Source organism: Andrena cerasifolii, chromosome 9, assembly GCF_050908995.1.
Source record: "Andrena cerasifolii isolate SP2316 chromosome 9, iyAndCera1_principal, whole genome shotgun sequence".
Lineage (NCBI taxonomy): Eukaryota > Metazoa > Arthropoda > Insecta > Hymenoptera > Andrenidae > Andrena > Andrena cerasifolii.
Window position 1 is genome coordinate 9,794,675 of NC_135126.1, and position 17,956 is coordinate 9,812,630.

A 17,956-nucleotide genomic window follows, 5' to 3' on the forward strand; every position below is an offset into this window, starting at 1 on the left:
CTCAGAGCTGTCATAGCACAGCGAGCATTTAGTATCAAGCGTGCTTTCGAGCTTCAACGATGCAAACGTTTGAAGCAGCCAGCGGTAGCACAAAGTTATTCACAAACGCTGACGACTATGAGAAATATATAAATTTAAGTCTGGAATGGAATCGTTGGCTCCTGAAACTTATGGGCCTCTGGCCAATGTTGCACAATGCGACAGCAATCGAAAAGTTCTCTTACTGGCTGCTACGCGGCATTTGTTACGGTTTAATAAGTTTCCTTTTCATACCTTCCTGCCTCTACGTGATGCTAGAAGTGGAGGATGTCTACGAGAAGCTCAAGCTCCTCGGCCCGTTAATTTTTTGCACGATGGCGTACATGAAGTACTCTTTGTTGATCTTTCACGCGAATGATATTCGCGAGTGCATCGCGATTGTAGAAAGGGACTGGAGAAATGTCAGACACGCTCAGGACAGAGATATCATGGTGGCGAACGCGATATTTGGGAGGCGACTGGTGACATTTTGCACTTTCTTCATGTATGGTGGCTTCGTTTTCTACTATATCGCGGTGCCAGTTAGTGTTGGGTCTGTCGTGGCCCAGGAAGACAATCTCACCTATATACCGATGGTGTTTCCTTGCCCAAGGATCATGGTGGATACTCGCTACAGCCCCATCAATGAAATCTTCTTCTCCATTCAGCTTTTCGGCGGTGCGCTTATTCATGGCATCGCGGCAGCTGCCTGCGGCTTGGCAGCAGCCTTCGCGGTTCATGCCTGCGGCCAGATGGCACTTTTGGCATGCTGGCTGGAACATTTGATACACGGTCGCGAGGATATGCAGGAAACCGCGGACGGCAGGGTCGCGAGCATCGTAAACCAACACGTTCGGATACTAAAGTGTGTTAAGTCTGTTTGTAATAATAGACAAGTTACGAACGAAAGGAACTGAATTTTAGTTGTCCCTAGTCGTCTCTAATTTCGATGTTTGTATTTACAGATTCCTGGCGCTCATTGAGAAAACGTTGCATCAAATATCTCTCGTTGAATTCGCGGGATGTACATTAGATTTATGTCTTCTTGGATATTATATTATCGTGGTACAGTAATATAAGTGATACCATAACAGATTCTGCGCAAGTACGAATATACTGAGCACGCAATATCCTGATGCAAAAAGACGTCGAAAAGTCCTTTACCGTTTTGGGATCCGAGGTTTCGTTCTCGAGATATTAGCAATTGAATATTAGCGGTCCAAGTTCCGGACCGCGCGGTTTATAGCCGAAACAGCTGAGCGCGGAACAGTGGCCGCTGGCGCGCAAACGCACAAGTTCATTTTCACGGTGTGAATCAGTGCGGTCGGGTCTGTTTCTACGCGTGCCTCCTGCGTGTGAGTGCTACAGGTCACCGCTCCGCGTCAGCTGTTTCGGCTCTAAACTGCGCGTCCCGGAAGTTGCACCGCTAATATTCAACTGTTAATATCTCGAGAACGAAGCCTCGGATCCAAAAACCGTAAAGGACTTTTCGATGTCTTTTTGCATGAGAATATTTGAGACACCCTGTATCTGTGCATTATTTTGCTATTGCAGGAGTGGAGAGGCAACGATGTCACTGCTGCTGTTACATACAGCATAATACTTCTATCTCTTACGTTCAATATTTTCATATTTTGTTACATAGGTGAACTCGTCGCCGAGCGGGTAAGACCTTACAGTCGCGAACTAGCTTCCAATTATAAAGCACCTGCGAGTTCCTTGCACTTTAATGTCTATACCTGTCTATAAGAGACACGATCTACCTGTTGCACTAAACATGCCCGAGGGTACAGCGTTCATACTGCATGGTATAACACCTTATTTTAACTCTTTCGCGACTAGCGCCGGTTGTATCCAGCTTCCGCTAAATGCTTCACACTTGTTGGTGCCGGTTATATCCGGCTTCCGCTAAACGCCACAAAATGATAGAAAACAAAAAGCTTCAATCGCTCCAGAAACGCGTTTAGTGGATGCCAGATATAACCGGCGCTAGCCAGTGTGAATCATATTACTGGAAGCCGGATATAACCGGTGCTAGTCGCGGAAGGGTTAATGTAACATGTAAAGCTGGCAGTGAATGGATATTTTCAGTGCAGAAATGTTGGCGAACTATCGTACTCGATTGATTGGTACCGATTACCAGGGAAGACTAAGCTTGGTCTAGTTTTGATAATGGCAATGTCCAAGTCGGCGGTGAGACTTACAGCGGGAAATGTCATCAAGCTGTCCCTCACCAGTTTCACAGTCGTAAGTAACCCAATGTTAAAGCTTCCTACATAAATCATGGAATTAAAGAAACGTCTCCACTGAATAGGTTGTTAAAACATCGGTCGCTTTCTTGAACATGTTGCGAACATTAACATGAATGTTTCACGAGAGGCCCGAACAACGGAACCCACTTATTTCCTATTATTTGAACACCCACAATACTCATGTGCCTTAAAGTTATAAAAAATATTGTTTACATCATTGTCTATTTTCATCCTTTTCGCGACGTTGCCATAAACAAAGAAGAATTCTGCGAGCTCGTAATATTGTCCATTCATAAATCGCCACATTGAATCTGTTCAGCGCCGTCAGCAGAAACAGTCTGTTCACGTTCGAAAATCAATTTATCGATTCCACGCGTATAATGCATAATGATAGATAGGGTTGCGACCCTCTGGAAAAAGTTGCTTTCGCTCTGTACACTGCTGCGTCTGCGTTCCCTTCTGAGAGCAATCAAGGAAGAAGCGCAGGCGCAACAGTGTTTCCCTCAGAGCCGTCATCAGACCGCGAACATTTAGTATCAAGCGTGCTTTCGAGCGTCAACGATGCAAACGATTGAAGAACACTGCGACAGCGCGGAGTCGCTTGGAAAGGCGTGCGACTATGAGAAATACGTGAATCTGAGTATTCGATGGAACCGTTGGCTCCTGAAACCAATGGGCCTGTGGCCAAAGCCGCCTAACGCTCCGATAATCGAAAGGTCTATCTACTGCCTGATAAACGCCATTTGTTACGCCGTGATAAGTTCACTGTTCATACCGTGCGGTCTCTACGTGGTAGTAGAAGTGGAAGAGTTCTACGATAAGCTGAAGCTATTCGGCCCGTTAATGTTTTGCCTGATGGCGTACATGAAGTACACTCTGTTGATCTTAAACGCCGACGTTGTACGCGAGTGCGTGGATCGCATCGAATTGGACTGGAGGCATGTCAGCCACGTTCAGGATAGGGATATCATGGTGGCGAGCGCGACCTTCGGGAAGCGATTGGTGATAATTTGCAGCTTTTTCATGTACAGCGGTGCCCTCTTTTACTACATCGTGATACCGATTGTCGGCGGGTTGGCGGTGGCGGAAGACGAAAATGTTACCTTCATCCCGATGATGCTTCCTGTCTCAAGACACATAGTGGACACACGCTACAGCCCCGTCAACGAGATCGTATTTTCCGTTCAGGTTTTAGGCGGTAGCCTCATTCACGGCATATCGGCAGGTGCGTGCAGCCTGGCCGCAGCCTTCGCTGTCCATGCCTGCGGTCAGATGGAGGTGTTGAACAACAGGATGGAGCATTTGATAGACGGTCGAGAGGACATGTATAATACCGTGGATAGAAGAATCGCGAGCATCGTGAGTCAGCACGTGCGAATCTTGGAGTGTGTAAAATCAGTTTGTAACGATCAAGAATTTTTATTATAACCAAAGCTGTGTATGTATATTTGAAAATACAGAGAATTCGTTGAAATAGAATTCTCTGTATTTTCCCTTGAGTGGTGAATGGAACGAGTTCAAAATATGCTTCGAGGTATATTAGTGCCCCAGAATGTCACCAGTCGCCTCTTATTCTGATGTTTATCGTTTACAGATTTCTGAGGCTCATTGAGAAAGCGCTGAAGCAAATATCTCTCGTCGAATTCGTAGGATGCACGCTAGAGTTGTGCCTTCTTGGATATTATATTATCGTGGTACAATAATATACGTGATATCACGAAAGACTCTGTGCGCATGTAAATTTTACAACGTTTCGGTATTGCAGGAGTGGAGGATGAACGATCTAACTGCTGCTGTGACATACAGCATAATACTTGTATCGTTTACTTTTAATATTCTCATATTTTGTTATATAGGCGAGATCGTCGCCGATCAGGTAATTGTATAGGTACTTTCTATTATAAACAAGCGGCTACCCACCTTAAGACACTTTAATGGCAACGTCTTTCTATAAGAAGGTGTGCCTACCTGTTGCACTGTGCGTCTATAGAAATACACACACATACTAGTCATTTCAAGCCAAAGAATTCCTTTTAATGCTACACTATTCTTATTAAATGAAATGCGAGAGGAACATATCTTGTGACAGTGCAAAATGGTTGGCGAAATGTCGTACATGATCGAGTGGTACCGATTATCAGGAAAGGGGAAGCTTGGTTTAGTATTGATAAGTGCAATGTCCAGGTCGTCGATGAAACTTACTGCAGGAAATATCATCAAACTCTCCCTCAGCAGTTTCACTGGTGTAAGTACCTATGCATGCGCTACTTTTACTGATTTATACCCAGTAATATAAAAGACGTTTCGAACGAATAGGTTGTTAAGACATCGGTCACATTCTTAAATATGTTACGAACATTTACTTGAAAGCCGTGCCAAAAAGCAGGAGCAACTATCTGGTATAAATACTGATACGCTATAGCTATGCCACTCCAACAATATAATATCTTGTTATATTGATACCCTTCTATTGAAGACTTATTCCTTACCTATTCACCACTTTATATCGCTTGGAGGTATTAACTGAATAAACCATTTACATAAACCATCCCATAATTATTTACGTCAATATCCAAACCACACTTAGTATAATCACTTCACACATTAAACGACCCCATTCCCGTCCAAAAGTAACAGAACGAAACCATTCGCATTTCCTCCCACACCCGCAAAGGGAAGCAAAGATCATTCCAGCCTCGAAAGCGTTCTCCTTCCTCTAGCATCAAGCGGCGGGCGTACATTGTTGCATCGCGAGGGAAAAAAAATAGGTGCTAGATGCATCTACTACGTGCCTTTACTCACTTAACAACTGCCCACTGAACAGCAATCATGGCGAACTCGTCTCGGGAGCAGTCGATCACCAACGGAACTCACCACAAGGACTGTCAGTACAGAGTGTAGTTGAACCGCGCGACGTTCCGCGTCGATAACGAGAGCCACTCGATGTTTCGATTGCCCTGTCCGTTCTACACGAAGCTGATGGACGTCAGGTATAGTCCGGCCAACGAGATTTTATTAACCCTTCGGCTGTTATGCGGTTTTCTCGTGAACTGCGTGACCGTGGGCTCCTGTGCCCTGGCAGCGGTCTTCGCGATGCACGCTTGCTGGCAAGTGAGCGTCATCACCTCCAGGTTGAAAGATATGGTGGCGAAGGAGGAGAATTTTCAGGCTCCTGGCGCTCGCTGAGAAAACCCCATAACAAATATCTCTCGTTGGATTATCGTGATACATTAATATAAGTGATATCATAACAGATTCTCTGAAAATACGAAAATACTGAACACGCAATATCCTGATACAAAAAGACATCGAAAAGTCCTTTACCGTTTTGGGATCCGAGGCCTCGTTCTCGAGATATTAACATTTGAATATTAGTGGTCCAAGTTCCGGGGCGCGCAGTTTAAAGCCAAAATGGCTGAGCGCGGAGCAGTGACCGCGCTCGCGCACACGCACGGGTTCATTTTCCCGGTTGAACCAGCGCGGTCGACTCTACTGTGTTTGTCGGTCTGTATCCATGCGTGCCTCCTGCGTGTGCGCGTGAGCGGTCACTGCTCCGCGCTCAGCTGTTTCGGCTCTAAACTGCGCGTCCCGGAACTTGAACCGCTAATATTTAAGTGTTAATATGTCGAGAACCAAGCCTTGAATCCCAAAACGGTAAAGGACTTTTCGATGTCTTTTTGCATTAGAATATTTGAGACACCCTGTATGTGTACATTATTTTGCTATTGCGGGAATGGAGTGGCAACGATGTCACTGCTGCTATTACATACAGCATAATACTTCTCTCTCTTACTTTCAATATTTTCATATTTTGTTGCATAGGTGAACTCGTCACCGAACAGGTAAGACCTTACTCTTGCAAACTAGCTTCCAATTATAAAGCACTCGCGAGTTCCTTGCACTTTAATGTCCATGCCTTTCTATAAGACAGTCGATATACCTGTTGCACTAAACACGTCCGAGGGTATAGCGTTCACACTGCACGCTGTAACACCTTATTTTAATAAAACATCTAAAGCTGGCAGTGAATGGATATTTTTAGTGCAGAAAGGTTGACGAAATATCGTACATGACTGATTGGTACGAATTATTAGGGAAGACAAAGCTTGATCTAGTTTTGATAATGGCAATGTCCACGTCGGCGATGAGACTTGTAGCGGGAAATGTCATCAAGCTGTCCCGTACCAATTTCACAGTCGTAAGTATCCAAATGTTAACGCTTCTTATTTAAATCATGGAATTAAAGAAACGTCTGTACTGAATAGATCGTTAAAACATCGGTCGATTTCTTGAACATGTTGCGAACTTATTTCCTATGATCTGAAATGCCCAGTATTACCCAGGTTAAAGGGAGGTTTTGGTATAAAAATCTATTTTTTTATTTCATTTTTCGAATGTTCAACTTTTAAGAAAAGTATTTGAAAGGAAACGTGTTATAAGGATTTTTTGAAATTCGTAAAATTCCCGAAGTTATATGCATTTGAGTAGCGAAACTAACCCAGATATAACCGAGATCTTTACCGCATTTTTACGATTTACAATAACCCCGTTTTAAAGCGTTACGAAGAACGTGTCGATTAAAAACGAAGACCTCCATGATTTTTTGGTTAATATTTTATAACACAACATGAATTTAAAATTCGAACAGTATTCCATTAAACCTGGACAAATTTAGAAAAGAAAGACACCAAACACATATCTGTATTATTTATAACATCCCCACTTTTAAAGCGTCACAGAAAACGGGACAAAATCGATAAAAAAAAAACAATGAAATCACTTGAAATCAATGAAGTCACTTATGATTTTATACATATATTACCCGCACGTAATATTGCCACATTGAACCTGTTCAGCGCAGTCAGCAGAAACAGTCTGTTCACGTTCGAAAAATCAATTTATCGATCTCACACGTACAACGCGTAATGCTAGATTGGGTTGCGACCCTCTGGAAAAAGTTACTGTCGCTCTCTGCACTGCTGCGTCTCCGTTCCCTTCCGAGAGCAATCAAGGAGGAAGCGCAGGCGCAACATTGTTTCCCTCAGAGCCGTCATCAGACCGCGAACATTTAGTGTCAAGCGTGCTTTCGAGCTTCGATCATGCACACGTTCGAAGCAGGCAGCGGTAGCACAAAGTTATTCACAAACGCTGGCGACTATGAGAAATACATAAATTTAAGCATAGAATGGAATCGTTGGCTCCTGAAACCTTTGGGACTATGGCCAAATTGGCCTAACGCTCCGATAATAGAAAGGTCTCTCTACTGGCTGATAGACACCATTTGTTACGCCGTGATAAGTTCACTTGTCATACCGTGCAGTGTCTACCTGGTACTAGAAGTGGAAGAGTTCTACGATAAGCTGAAGCTGCTCGGGCCTTTAAGTTTTTGCCTGATGGCGTACATGAAGTACACTCTGCTGATCTTACACGCCGACGATGTACGCGAGTGCGTGGATCGCATCGAATTGGACTGGAGGCATGTCAGCCACGTTCAGGACAGAGATACCATGGTGGCGAGAGCGATCTTCGGGCAGCGATTAGTGCTAATTTGCAGCTTTTTCATGTACAGCGGTGCCCTGTTTTATTTCGTTGTGATACCGATTGTCGGCGGAACGGTGCTGGCGGAGGACGTTAATGTTACCTTCATTCCGTTGAGGCTTCCTGTCTCAAGACACATAGTGGACACACGCTACAGCCCCGTAAACGAGATCGTATTCTCCGTTCAGGTTTTAGGCGGTGGTCTTATTCACGGCATATCAGCAGGTGCGTGCAGCCTGGCCGCAGCCTTCGCTGTCCATGCCTGCGGTCAGATGGAGGTGTTGAACAACTGGCTGGAGCATTTGATTGACGGTCGAGAAGACATGAGCACAACCGTGGATGGAAGAGTCGCCAGCATCGTGGGACAGCACGTGCGAATCCTGCAGTGTGTAAAATCAGTTTGTAACGATCAAGAATTTTTATTGTAACCGAAATGTATGTACTCTCCCGAGTGGTGAATGGAACGAGCCCTAAATATGCTTCGAGGTATATTACTACCCCAGAATGTCACCAGTCGCCTCTTATTTTCATGCTTATCACTTTCAGATTTCTGACGCTCATTGAAAAAGCGCTGAAACAAATATCTCTCGTCGAACTCGTCGGATGCACGTTACAGTTATGCCTCCTTGGATATTACATTATCGTGGTACAGTAATATACGTGATATCGCGAAGCACTCTCCGCGAATGTATGATTATACAACGTTTCTGTATTGCAGGAGTGGAGGATGAACGATCTAACTGCTGCCGTGACATACAGCATAATACTTTCAGCCTGTACTTTTAATATTCTCATATTTTGTTATATCGGCGACATCGTCGCCGATCAGGTAATTGTATAGGTACTTTCTATTATAAACAAGTGGACACCCTCCTTAAGACAGTTTTAATACCAACGACTTTTTATAAATATGAAATCAGTCGGCACGTGGATCGGCGATCCATGAGCGTTCTCACGCCGCGGGGCTCGGCGAGTCTCGTGCCAAGCTCGCGGATCCACGTGCCGTCGGATTTCAACCTTAAGAGGGTCTGCCTACCTGTTGCACTGTGCCTCTATAGAAATACACAGTATACTATCTATTTCAAGACAAAGAATTCCTTTTAATGTTACACTATTCTTATTAATTGAAATGCGGGGGGAACATATCTTGTGACAGTGCGAAATGGTTGGCGAAATGTCGTACATGACCGACTGGCACCGATTACCAGAAAAGAGGAAGCTTGGTTTAATATTGATAATAGCAATGTCCAGGTCGTCGCTGAAACTTACCGCAGGAAATATCATCCAACTGTCCCTGAACAGTTTCACTGACGTAAGTATGCATGCACTGTCGTTATCTCTTTAAATCCAGAAATATAAAAGACGTTCCAAACGAATAGGTTGTTAAGACATCGGTCGCTTTCCTAAACATGTTACGAACATTGACTTGAAAGCCGTGCCCAAAAAGCAGGCGCAACTACCTGGTATAGTCACCGATACCACTCCATGAAACATTGTATGCTTGCTATATTTCTACCCTCCTATCGAAGACAACCCCTCCGGCCTGACGGAAAGTAGCGGCCGTCTCTTCACCGATTGCGCCGACGCGGTGCAACCTTAAACTGACAATGAGTGGTAGACATTCGGATATAGCATATTGTACAATGAAATTAGAAAGCACATGTGTAGAATACAAGAAATTATTGTACAGGATGTTAAAATATTATACGGATATAATATTTATTCAAAGTATTCATCGTACTTATAAATTATTATTATCAGGGAAACAATTTATACTAATTTATACTATAGTATCGAATTATTTTTTCCTTTAATTGAGAAAAATCCTCGTATTTAATTACAGTCGCTACCGATGTAAAGAAGCTTTTGTGACAGTGAAGGAAAGAAATTATCATTCTGAATATTTTAGCTGAAGTTTGTAATTTTAAAAATCCAGAAGGTTATCATATTCTTTTATTTTCTTCCTACAAAATACATTTCTCTGTATGATGGTAATTTTAATAGTAATATGTGGCCGTGCTCGAAGAAAGGCCACCTGGTGGCAAACGTTCTGAGGGGCCCATTTTTGGAGGGGGAAATGAAGAGGTAGTTTACTAAAAGGGGATACCTGTACAGAAAAGTATATAAAAAAATACAGTACTTGGATAAAATCATAAGTTTTTTTAAGACAGGGCCCTAGGGGGACCTTCTGAGCAGAGGTCCATTTTCGGGAAAATAAAGCTGTAGTTCACTAAAACCGGGCTCAGTGTAATAATACAGAAAAAAATATGCTTTGGATATAATCATATTTTTTTTAAGGATGGAGCCCTGGGGGGCCTTCCGTGCAGGAGCCCAGGTGGCAACTGCTCATCGCTCGCCCTGTTAAATCCGCCAATGGCACCGGGGCCTCAAAGACCGCCGCTGTTCCAATGTTTAATTTACGACCTCCCTATATCTTTGTGGGTACTATACACGGTACGTCCTTCGGGTAGGAAGGGTTAACGAATATGATGTCTGAAACACGATGGGGTTATTGCTTACCCATTTACGACTTTATATCGCGTGGATGTGTTAACTGAATAAAACCATTTATATAACCAACCCACGATTGTTTTCATGAATGTTCAAAAGCACACTTACTAAAATCGCATCGTATATTAAACATCCTCGTCCAGAAGTAAGGAAACGGAACCATTCGAATTTCCTCCCACACCTCCGAAGCAAACTTTTCGCAACAGCGAACCCTTACGCACAATCCCAACCGAAGCAAAAATCATACTATCCCACAAAGCGATATTCTCCCTCCAGTATCGATCGCGGGGCGTGCATTGTTGCATCGCCAAGTAGACGACACACCACAAACCGGAGAGGAAAAAAAATCGCGCACGCGCCATCTTACAGCAAGCTACGGCTAGGTGCATCGTGCGTTTACTCACTCAACAACCGTCCGCTGTACAGTAATCATGGGGAGCTCGACTCGCGACCATTCAATCACCAACGCCACTCACCACAAAGACTATCAGTACAGCGTGCAGTTGAACCGCTGGTTCCTCAATCCTATAGGGGTCTGGCCCAAGCTGACCGAGCCTACCACGAAGGGCAAGATCCTGGCGAGGCTGCTGAACCTCGCTTGCCACTCGTTGATCATCTTCACCGTCGTCCCTTGCTTTCTGTTCATCGTGTACGGGGATGCGAGCTTGCAGACACGAATGAAGGCGATCGGCCCGATGAGCCACTGGCTGATGGGCGAGCTGAATTATTGCTGCCTGAGCATGCGGACCAGAGACATCCTCCACTGTGTGCGCCACATTCAGGAGGACTGGCGAACCGTGAAACGGCCCAGCGACCGCGAGCTGATGCTCAAGAACGCGAAGGTCGGCCGTTTCATCGCGTGCGTAGCCGCCGTCTGCATGAACCTCGGCGTTTTCTCGTACAGCATAATTACTGGTTTCCGAAAAACGACGTTCCGCGTAGGTAACGAGAGCCACTCGATGTTTCGGCTGCCCTGCCCGTTCTACACGGAGCTGATGGACGTCAGGTACAGCCCAGCCAACGAGATCGTATTTGCCCTTCAACTGTTGTCTGGCTTCCTCGTCAACTGCGTGACCGTGGGCTCCTGTGGCCTGGCAGCGGTCTTCGCGATGCACGCTTGCGGGCAACTGAGCGTTGTCACCTCCAGGTTGAACGATATGGTGGCGAACGAGGGGGAACGGGTAGATGCCAATGAAAAGTTGGGATTTATCGTGGAAAAGCACCTTCGCGCGTTGAGGTACACTCTTTTCGTTATGGTGTCCGTTTTACGGCTATGGCGCGTTACGAGCATTTTGGAGATGTGGGGAGTACGTGGAGCGGGGAAATTAATTCTGGAGCTGTGATTCAAGGCGTTTTAACTATGAGAACGTTAATTTCAGCTTTGTGTCCTATACAGAGAGAGTAATAAATCTGATCTGCCTTGTTGAGCTGGTGGGGTGCACGCTCAACTTGTGCTTACTCGAGTATTACATCCTTACGGTACGTTTAGCGCTTCGAGATATCTGCGAAGAAATCGATGGCTTATTATTAGTGCACAAATATTGTATGTCCACTTTTCGCGGTTTCGGGAGAGAAAGGTTTAAATGGTACCAGAGATGGGCAAAAAATGTTTATTTAAAATAATTTTTTGCCCATATAATGAGGAAAAATATTATTTAAAATAATTTTTTGCCCATATAATGAAGAAAAATATTATTTAAAATAATTTTTTGCCCATATAATGAAGAAAAATATTATTTCTTTACAAGTTTGTGAAGTAGATATTTATGCAGCATAAAGAAGCAGTCAAGGCCTAATAATTGTTGCGTATAAAAACTCAAATTTCACAAACAGTGAACATACAATATTTGTGAACCGAGCCATCGAGATGTTAATCGAAATAAATAACGGAGGTATGCTTTCAAAGCACGTGCTCACAAGTGGCCGTTTTGCAATACATAAAATGAACTTTGTAATTTGAAGTAGGACTTTCTACTCGATTTTCATGTAATACATTATTCGAATATATTCTGGTTTCCCAGGAAAAATCAAAGGAAACCACGACTATATACGCCATTGTATACGCATCCATGACTTTCAATATCTTCATATTCTGCTACATCGGGGAGAAGCTCACGGAGCAGGTAAAGGATCGTTAACAGAAACATATCTAACAGATCGGTGAACCGACGGTGCTATACAAAATAACATTCGCCTTTTTCACAGTGCAAGAACGTTGGCGAGAAAGCTTACATGACAGAGTGGTACCGGCTACCTCGAGAAACTATTCTCGGTCTGGTCCTGGTGATCTCGAGATCGAGCATAGTGACCAAGATCACCGCTGGCAAATTGGTCCAGATATCCATCACAACTTTCGGTGACGTGAGTACCCGAAACATTGAATCTGAAACACCAATCACCGTATTTAACACATTTCCACGCTTCCTTGACAGGTGTTCAAAACATCCTTCACGTACTTCAACATGCTTCGCACGATCGCAATGTGAGTCGCCATATTCTTAATGCCGTGTCATCGCGTCCAACACATTGTAGGCTCCAAGTAATAATAAACGAATAAAACCCCTTCGTTACTCGATGCGTTTACACTGAATCCACCTGTGCACAGGCCCACGGTTCGCACCCGACAAGCATATTTGCGCCTACCGCGGCAACAAGTTGCACAGATCGATCGGCAAACAGTCGTGCGGAATAATCTGCGCAAGCGTTAGCGTACAAGGTGCACCGACCCTCCCCGCGCACCATATTCAACAAATCTTTAGTAGCAACCACGACCTGGGCGAGCGACCACAATGACCAGCGAATCTGTGGTCGTCGAGGCAGGCCTAGACAGTTTGAGCGATTACAGTCTCCAGCTAAACCGATGGTTCCTGAAGCCGATAGGCGCATGGCCACCGTCCTCCTCTACGTCTAGGCTCGAACGAATCGTTTCGATCGCTTTGATCGTCATCTCCTACTGCTTGATATCGTTCACGGTGGTCCCCAGCTTGCTGCTGATCCTCCTTGGAGATGAGGACAATGTAACGAAGCTGAAGCTGTTCGGCCCCTTGAGCCACTGGTTCGTGGGAGGAATCAACTACACCACGCTGCTTTTGCGCGGCAAAGAGATACGATACTGCGTGGAGCACGTGAGGATGGATTGGAGGATTATAACGAGAGCGAAGGATCAGAGCGTGATGGTGAATAACGCTAAGTTCGGTCGCGACGTGGCTGGTTTCTGTGCTGCAATCATGTACGGTGGACTTGTCTCTTACTGTGTCGTAAGCCGGGTCTCCACGGAGATCGTTTACGTTGGCAACGAGACCAGAACCGTGCACATGCTGCCCTGCGCGGTGTACAAGAAGCTGCTGAACGTGGATACCAGCCCTATGAACGAAATCGTCTTCGTCTCGCAGTTTATGTCGGGTTTCGTCGTCACCTCCACAGCAGTTGCAGCTTTTGGTCTGGCTGCGGTGTTCGCGGCACATGCCTGCGGTCAGCTGAATATCCTGGTGGCTTGGGTTACCGAATACGTGAATGCATCGGAGAGGCACAATAAAGGAGCTTATTTCAGCGAAGTAGGTGTGGTTGTGGAGCATCATCTGCGGGTCTTAAGGTGATATTAAACCTACCCCGCGATTGTATCTGTCCTTATACTCCGTGCCTATTAATTGCAGATTCATAGCGCGCATCGAACGCGTGATGCGCCGCATATGCTTTATGGAACTGTGCAGGTGCACATGGGACATATGCATCATTGGTTATGACTTTCTGACGGTACGCTGAAAAGTGGTTGAAATCGTGTATACGAAATACACGGCGTCGTTCTCGATACACGGGAATGACGAAAATTCCGGGCGACTTATTAAAATCGAATCTCTGATCAGTGATATGACAGGGATGCAATTTTCCCCCAAGTACGCGTGATTTTTAAAAGAATTTCCCACTCTGTCTGTGCCATTTCATGCGTTATATCGATACTCGTATCTTCTAGTGCCACACTGGCGCGTTTAAAAAATAAGTAAGCGAAGAATTTGTTGTTCTAGGAATGGTCCGATCACGATTTTCGAACTCTGTCCACGTATTTCGTGATACTGATCTCTATGTCCTTCAACATTTTCATAGTGTGCTATATCGGTGAGGTGCTCACAGAACAGGTAACAGAAACACGTTAATACTGGGCGGTGATAAACCAAAGTGATGTAAGAACCTGCTCGAGATTCACCGAGCGAATTCTTAACAGTGCAAGAAAATTGGCGAGGAGGTTTACATGACAGATTGGTACCATTTACCTTACAAAAACGCTCACGACCTGATCATGATCATTGCTAGGTCCAGCGTGGTGACGAAAATCACAGCTGGCAAGATAATACATATGTCCGTTTACACGTTCGGCGATGTAAGTATGCTTATTAACAATGGAAATACACACCTCGATGCTTCTTATTGAACGCGTGACGTTACATGCCATTCCAGGTGTTCAAAACCGCATTCGCATACTTGAACATATTGCGGCAAAAGACGTGACACTGTCGCGTGCGTGAGACAATCTGTAGGGTGTATGAATGCGTAGATATGCAGAGTCTGCACACAGCATGTAAAATACAGTATTTCCTAAAATTTTGAACACAAACAGTCTGTATTTATTTCACCGTCAAATATAGGTACCATCTGCGGCGTTACCCAAACACCTCACTGTTAATACCATACTATAACATAAACTATTACCCTATTACAAAGATATCGCGGCCAGAACCCCAGATGAGTTCGTCATTGTTCGATGCGCACACGCAGACTGCACTAGCTTAGCTTAGAAACATATGTACCTCCGTTCACCACCGCAACAAGTTGCTACGACCATGCAAGATCGATCAGCGAACATTCGTTCAAGCAACACCGCGCAAGCGTAGCGCAACGAGATAGCAAGAGTGGTCGTCCCCCGCAGAATGCACAACACAGTAGTTTGCTCGTCTTCAATGAGTGACCACGATGACCAACGAATCCCCAGTCATAGAGACCGACCTCGGCAACTTGAGCGATTACAGTCTTCAACTGAATCGCTGGTACCTGAAACCGATAGGCGCTTGGCCCTCGTCCTCCGCTACCACTAAACTCCAACGAATCGTTTCGGTCATTTTGAACGTACTCTGTTACTGCTCGATCTCGTTTACGGCGATCCCCTGCATGCTGTACATGCTGCTCGAAGATGAAGACATTGAAAACAAGCTGAAGATGATTGGCCCCTTGAGCCACTGGATCGTGGGAGGAATCAATTATACCACGCTGCTGTTACGCAGCAAGGAGATACGATATTGCATGGAGCACATCGAGATGGATTGGAGGATAATAACGAGAGCGAGGGATCAAAGCGTGATGATGAAATACGCAAAATTCGGTCGCTACGTGGCTGCTTTCTGTGCTGGGTTCATGCAAGGTGGAATTCTCTGTTACTGTGTTGTAATAGCGCTCTCCACCGAGATCGTTAACATTGGAAACGAGACAAGGACCGTGCACATGCTGCCCTGCGCGGTTTACAAAAAGCTGTTGAACGTGGATACAAGCCCTGTGAACGAAATCGTCTTAGCCTCGCAATTTCTGTCGGGTTTCATCGTGAACTCAAGTGCGGTGGCAGTTTTTAGTCTGGCTGCGGTGTTCGCCGCACATGCCTGCGGACAGCTGGATGTCCTGATGACTTGGGTTACCGAATACGTGAATGAGTCACGGGAACGCAATAAGGGTCCTAATTACAGCGGAATAGGTGTGATCGTGGAGCATCATCTGCGGGTCTTACGGTAACATTAAAGATACTCCGCGGTTTCATAGTTGCCATATTTCTGTGATTATCGTGTATATTGATTACAGCTTCATATCGCGTATCGAAGACGTGATGCATCGAATATGTTTCTTGGAATTGTTTAGGTCCACATCGGATATATGTATGATTGTCTATTACATTCTGACGGTACGCTGAAGGTGGTTGAATTTGTGTATACAAAATACACCCGTTGTTTTCGATACATAACAATGATGAAAGTTGCAAGCGATTTATTAAAATTGAATCTCTGATCAATGAAATGTCAGGAATAGGGCTGGGACTATGCGAATAATTTAATATTCGAATATTTTACATGTATTCGAAGGCTACGAATAAGCTTCGAATATTTAAGTATTCGAATGTTATTATTCGAATACTATTCGAATACTGATGTAGTTTGTCAGGGTGAAATCTGGTAAGCTAATTTTCACCCACTTCAACATATCCGATCGGCTTGAAAGTTTGCACATATACGTAGTTCCGATGAAAATACAATATTTTCAATAAAAAGCATGAAATAGTTTATAGTATTTTTTTTAAAATAAGTTTTTATTAAAATCTACTAAAAAGGAACCAATCATTTTGATACCGGCCCAAATGAATGCCTCAGAAGAATTCCCTCGTATGTAAATATTGAAATGTCCTATTTATATAGATATACAAAATGAATCTACAGAACTTGGTTTATAATTCACACCATACTATTTGAATACATCGGTATTCGAATACTTGCATACTCGAATTATATTCGCCAAATAATTGAGCAACTCAAGTATTCGAATATTCGAATACCGAAAAAATCGACAAATAGTCCCAGCTCTAGTCAGGAATGCAAATTTCCATCAGGAATGAGTGATTTTTAAAAGAAATTCCTGATCTTGTCTGCGTCATTTCGTGCGCTATATCATTCATTGTATCTCCTAGTGCACCATTAGCCCGTTTGCAAATGTAATAGGAGCATTTGTTGTTTTAGGAATGGTCCGTTCCCGATGTTGAAGGTATGGTCACGTCCAGTACCAATATTCAAATGATAACCGCGTATTTCATGGTACTGGTTTCTACAAGCTTCAACATTTTCATATTGTGCTATATCGGTGAGGTGCTCACAGAACAGGTAACAGAAACACGTTAATACTGAGCGATGATAGGCCAAAGTGATGTAAGAAACCTGCTCGAGATTTACCGGGCGAATTCTCAACAGTGCAAGAAAATTGGTCAAGTGGTTTACATGACAGATTGGTATCATTTACCTTACAAAAACGCTAACGACCTGATCATGATCATTGCACGGTCCAGCGTGGTGACCAAAATCACAGCTGGCAAGCTGGTTCACATGTCCCTTTACACGTTCGGCGATGTAAGTATGTTTAGAAATACACACCTCGATGCTTCTTATTGAACGCATGACGATACATGCCATTCCAGGTGTTCAAAACCGCATTCGCATATTTAAACATACTGCGGCAAAAGACGTGACACAGTCGCACACGTCAGACAATCTGTAGGGTGTATGGATTTGTAGATAGATATGCAGAGTTCGCACGTTGCATGTAAAATGCAATATTCCGTAAAATTTTTAACACAAACAGTCTGTATATTCATTCAACCGTCAAATATACCATCTGCGGAGTTACCCAAACACCTCACTATTAATACCATACTATAATATAAACGATTACTCTATCAAAAAGATATCGCGTTCAGAACCCCATGAGTTCGTCATTCTTCGATGCGTACACGCAGACTGCACTAGCGCAGCTTACAAACATATATACCTGCGTTCTCCAGCGCAACAAGTTGCAATTATAAAGCAGGATCGATCAGCGAACTGTTGTTCGAAGAAAAC

At 44.2% G+C, this 17,956-nt stretch overlaps 6 protein-coding genes across 6 annotated transcripts; all 6 read left to right on the forward strand.

Annotated features, from left to right (window-relative positions):
• On the forward strand, positions 1–2,507 carry LOC143373143 (uncharacterized). Its single transcript, XM_076820089.1, has 5 exons — positions 1–883; positions 984–1,083; positions 1,573–1,683; positions 2,110–2,265; positions 2,333–2,507. The coding sequence occupies exons 1-5, from the start codon at positions 60–62 to the stop codon at positions 2,381–2,383; spliced, it is 1,242 nt and encodes a 413-aa protein (XP_076676204.1). The 5' UTR covers positions 1–59; the 3' UTR covers positions 2,384–2,507.
• A 292-nt stretch (positions 2,508–2,799) lies between these two features.
• On the forward strand, positions 2,800–4,892 carry LOC143373137 (odorant receptor 82a-like). Its single transcript, XM_076820075.1, has 5 exons — positions 2,800–3,655; positions 3,865–3,964; positions 4,036–4,146; positions 4,360–4,515; positions 4,587–4,892. Exons 1-5 carry the CDS (start codon positions 2,832–2,834, stop codon positions 4,635–4,637), a joined length of 1,242 nt encoding a protein of 413 aa, XP_076676190.1. The 5' UTR covers positions 2,800–2,831; the 3' UTR covers positions 4,638–4,892.
• Positions 4,893–7,369: 2,477 nt separating this feature from the next.
• LOC143373170 (uncharacterized) lies at positions 7,370–8,649 on the forward strand. The gene is made up of 3 exons (XM_076820133.1): positions 7,370–8,193; positions 8,355–8,454; positions 8,527–8,649. Exons 1-3 carry the CDS (start codon positions 7,370–7,372, stop codon positions 8,647–8,649), a joined length of 1,047 nt encoding a protein of 348 aa, XP_076676248.1.
• Positions 8,650–10,664: 2,015 nt separating this feature from the next.
• On the forward strand, positions 10,665–12,823 carry Or26 (odorant receptor 26). The gene is made up of 5 exons (XM_076820091.1): positions 10,665–11,556; positions 11,699–11,798; positions 12,341–12,442; positions 12,525–12,680; positions 12,752–12,823. Exons 1-5 carry the CDS (start codon positions 10,751–10,753, stop codon positions 12,803–12,805), a joined length of 1,218 nt encoding a protein of 405 aa, XP_076676206.1. The 5' UTR covers positions 10,665–10,750; the 3' UTR covers positions 12,806–12,823.
• A 265-nt stretch (positions 12,824–13,088) lies between these two features.
• Positions 13,089–14,842, forward strand: LOC143373193 (uncharacterized). The gene is made up of 4 exons (XM_076820183.1): positions 13,089–13,911; positions 13,973–14,072; positions 14,342–14,452; positions 14,539–14,842. Exons 1-4 carry the CDS (start codon positions 13,109–13,111, stop codon positions 14,743–14,745), a joined length of 1,221 nt encoding a protein of 406 aa, XP_076676298.1. The 5' UTR covers positions 13,089–13,108; the 3' UTR covers positions 14,746–14,842.
• A 214-nt stretch (positions 14,843–15,056) lies between these two features.
• On the forward strand, positions 15,057–17,660 carry LOC143373006 (uncharacterized). The gene is made up of 5 exons (XM_076819756.1): positions 15,057–16,087; positions 16,158–16,257; positions 17,084–17,224; positions 17,312–17,467; positions 17,536–17,660. Exons 1-5 carry the CDS (start codon positions 15,285–15,287, stop codon positions 17,584–17,586), a joined length of 1,251 nt encoding a protein of 416 aa, XP_076675871.1. The 5' UTR covers positions 15,057–15,284; the 3' UTR covers positions 17,587–17,660.
• Positions 17,661–17,956: the final 296 nt, after the last annotated feature.

What these genes read in the sequence shown, in the direction of transcription:
- LOC143373143 (XM_076820089.1), top strand. Translation starts at nt 60, where the DNA reads ATGCAAACGTTTGAAGCAGCCAGCGGTAGCACAAAGTTATTCACAAAC. An exon ending in TTGGATATTATATTATCGTG is followed by an intron (nt 1,084 to 1,572) that starts GTACAGTAATAT and finishes TTGCTATTGCAG; the next exon opens with GAGTGGAGAGGCAACGATGT. An exon ending in GTGAACTCGTCGCCGAGCGG is followed by an intron (nt 1,684 to 2,109) that starts GTAAGACCTTAC and finishes GGATATTTTCAG; the next exon opens with TGCAGAAATGTTGGCGAACT.
- LOC143373137 (XM_076820075.1), top strand. Translation starts at nt 2,832, where the DNA reads ATGCAAACGATTGAAGAACACTGCGACAGCGCGGAGTCGCTTGGAAAG. An exon ending in CAGCACGTGCGAATCTTGGA is followed by an intron (nt 3,656 to 3,864) that starts GTGTGTAAAATC and finishes TATCGTTTACAG; the next exon opens with ATTTCTGAGGCTCATTGAGA. An exon ending in GCGAGATCGTCGCCGATCAG is followed by an intron (nt 4,147 to 4,359) that starts GTAATTGTATAG and finishes ATCTTGTGACAG; the next exon opens with TGCAAAATGGTTGGCGAAAT.
- LOC143373170 (XM_076820133.1), top strand. Translation starts at nt 7,370, where the DNA reads ATGCACACGTTCGAAGCAGGCAGCGGTAGCACAAAGTTATTCACAAAC. An exon ending in CAGCACGTGCGAATCCTGCA is followed by an intron (nt 8,194 to 8,354) that starts GTGTGTAAAATC and finishes TATCACTTTCAG; the next exon opens with ATTTCTGACGCTCATTGAAA. An exon ending in TTGGATATTACATTATCGTG is followed by an intron (nt 8,455 to 8,526) that starts GTACAGTAATAT and finishes TCTGTATTGCAG; the next exon opens with GAGTGGAGGATGAACGATCT.
- Or26 (XM_076820091.1), top strand. Translation starts at nt 10,751, where the DNA reads ATGGGGAGCTCGACTCGCGACCATTCAATCACCAACGCCACTCACCAC. An exon ending in AAGCACCTTCGCGCGTTGAG is followed by an intron (nt 11,557 to 11,698) that starts GTACACTCTTTT and finishes CGTTAATTTCAG; the next exon opens with CTTTGTGTCCTATACAGAGA. An exon ending in GGGAGAAGCTCACGGAGCAG is followed by an intron (nt 12,443 to 12,524) that starts GTAAAGGATCGT and finishes CCTTTTTCACAG; the next exon opens with TGCAAGAACGTTGGCGAGAA.
- LOC143373193 (XM_076820183.1), top strand. Translation starts at nt 13,109, where the DNA reads ATGACCAGCGAATCTGTGGTCGTCGAGGCAGGCCTAGACAGTTTGAGC. An exon ending in TTGGTTATGACTTTCTGACG is followed by an intron (nt 14,073 to 14,341) that starts GTACGCTGAAAA and finishes TTGTTGTTCTAG; the next exon opens with GAATGGTCCGATCACGATTT. An exon ending in GTGAGGTGCTCACAGAACAG is followed by an intron (nt 14,453 to 14,538) that starts GTAACAGAAACA and finishes AATTCTTAACAG; the next exon opens with TGCAAGAAAATTGGCGAGGA.
- LOC143373006 (XM_076819756.1), top strand. Translation starts at nt 15,285, where the DNA reads ATGACCAACGAATCCCCAGTCATAGAGACCGACCTCGGCAACTTGAGC. An exon ending in TTGTCTATTACATTCTGACG is followed by an intron (nt 16,258 to 17,083) that starts GTACGCTGAAGG and finishes TTGTTGTTTTAG; the next exon opens with GAATGGTCCGTTCCCGATGT. An exon ending in GTGAGGTGCTCACAGAACAG is followed by an intron (nt 17,225 to 17,311) that starts GTAACAGAAACA and finishes AATTCTCAACAG; the next exon opens with TGCAAGAAAATTGGTCAAGT.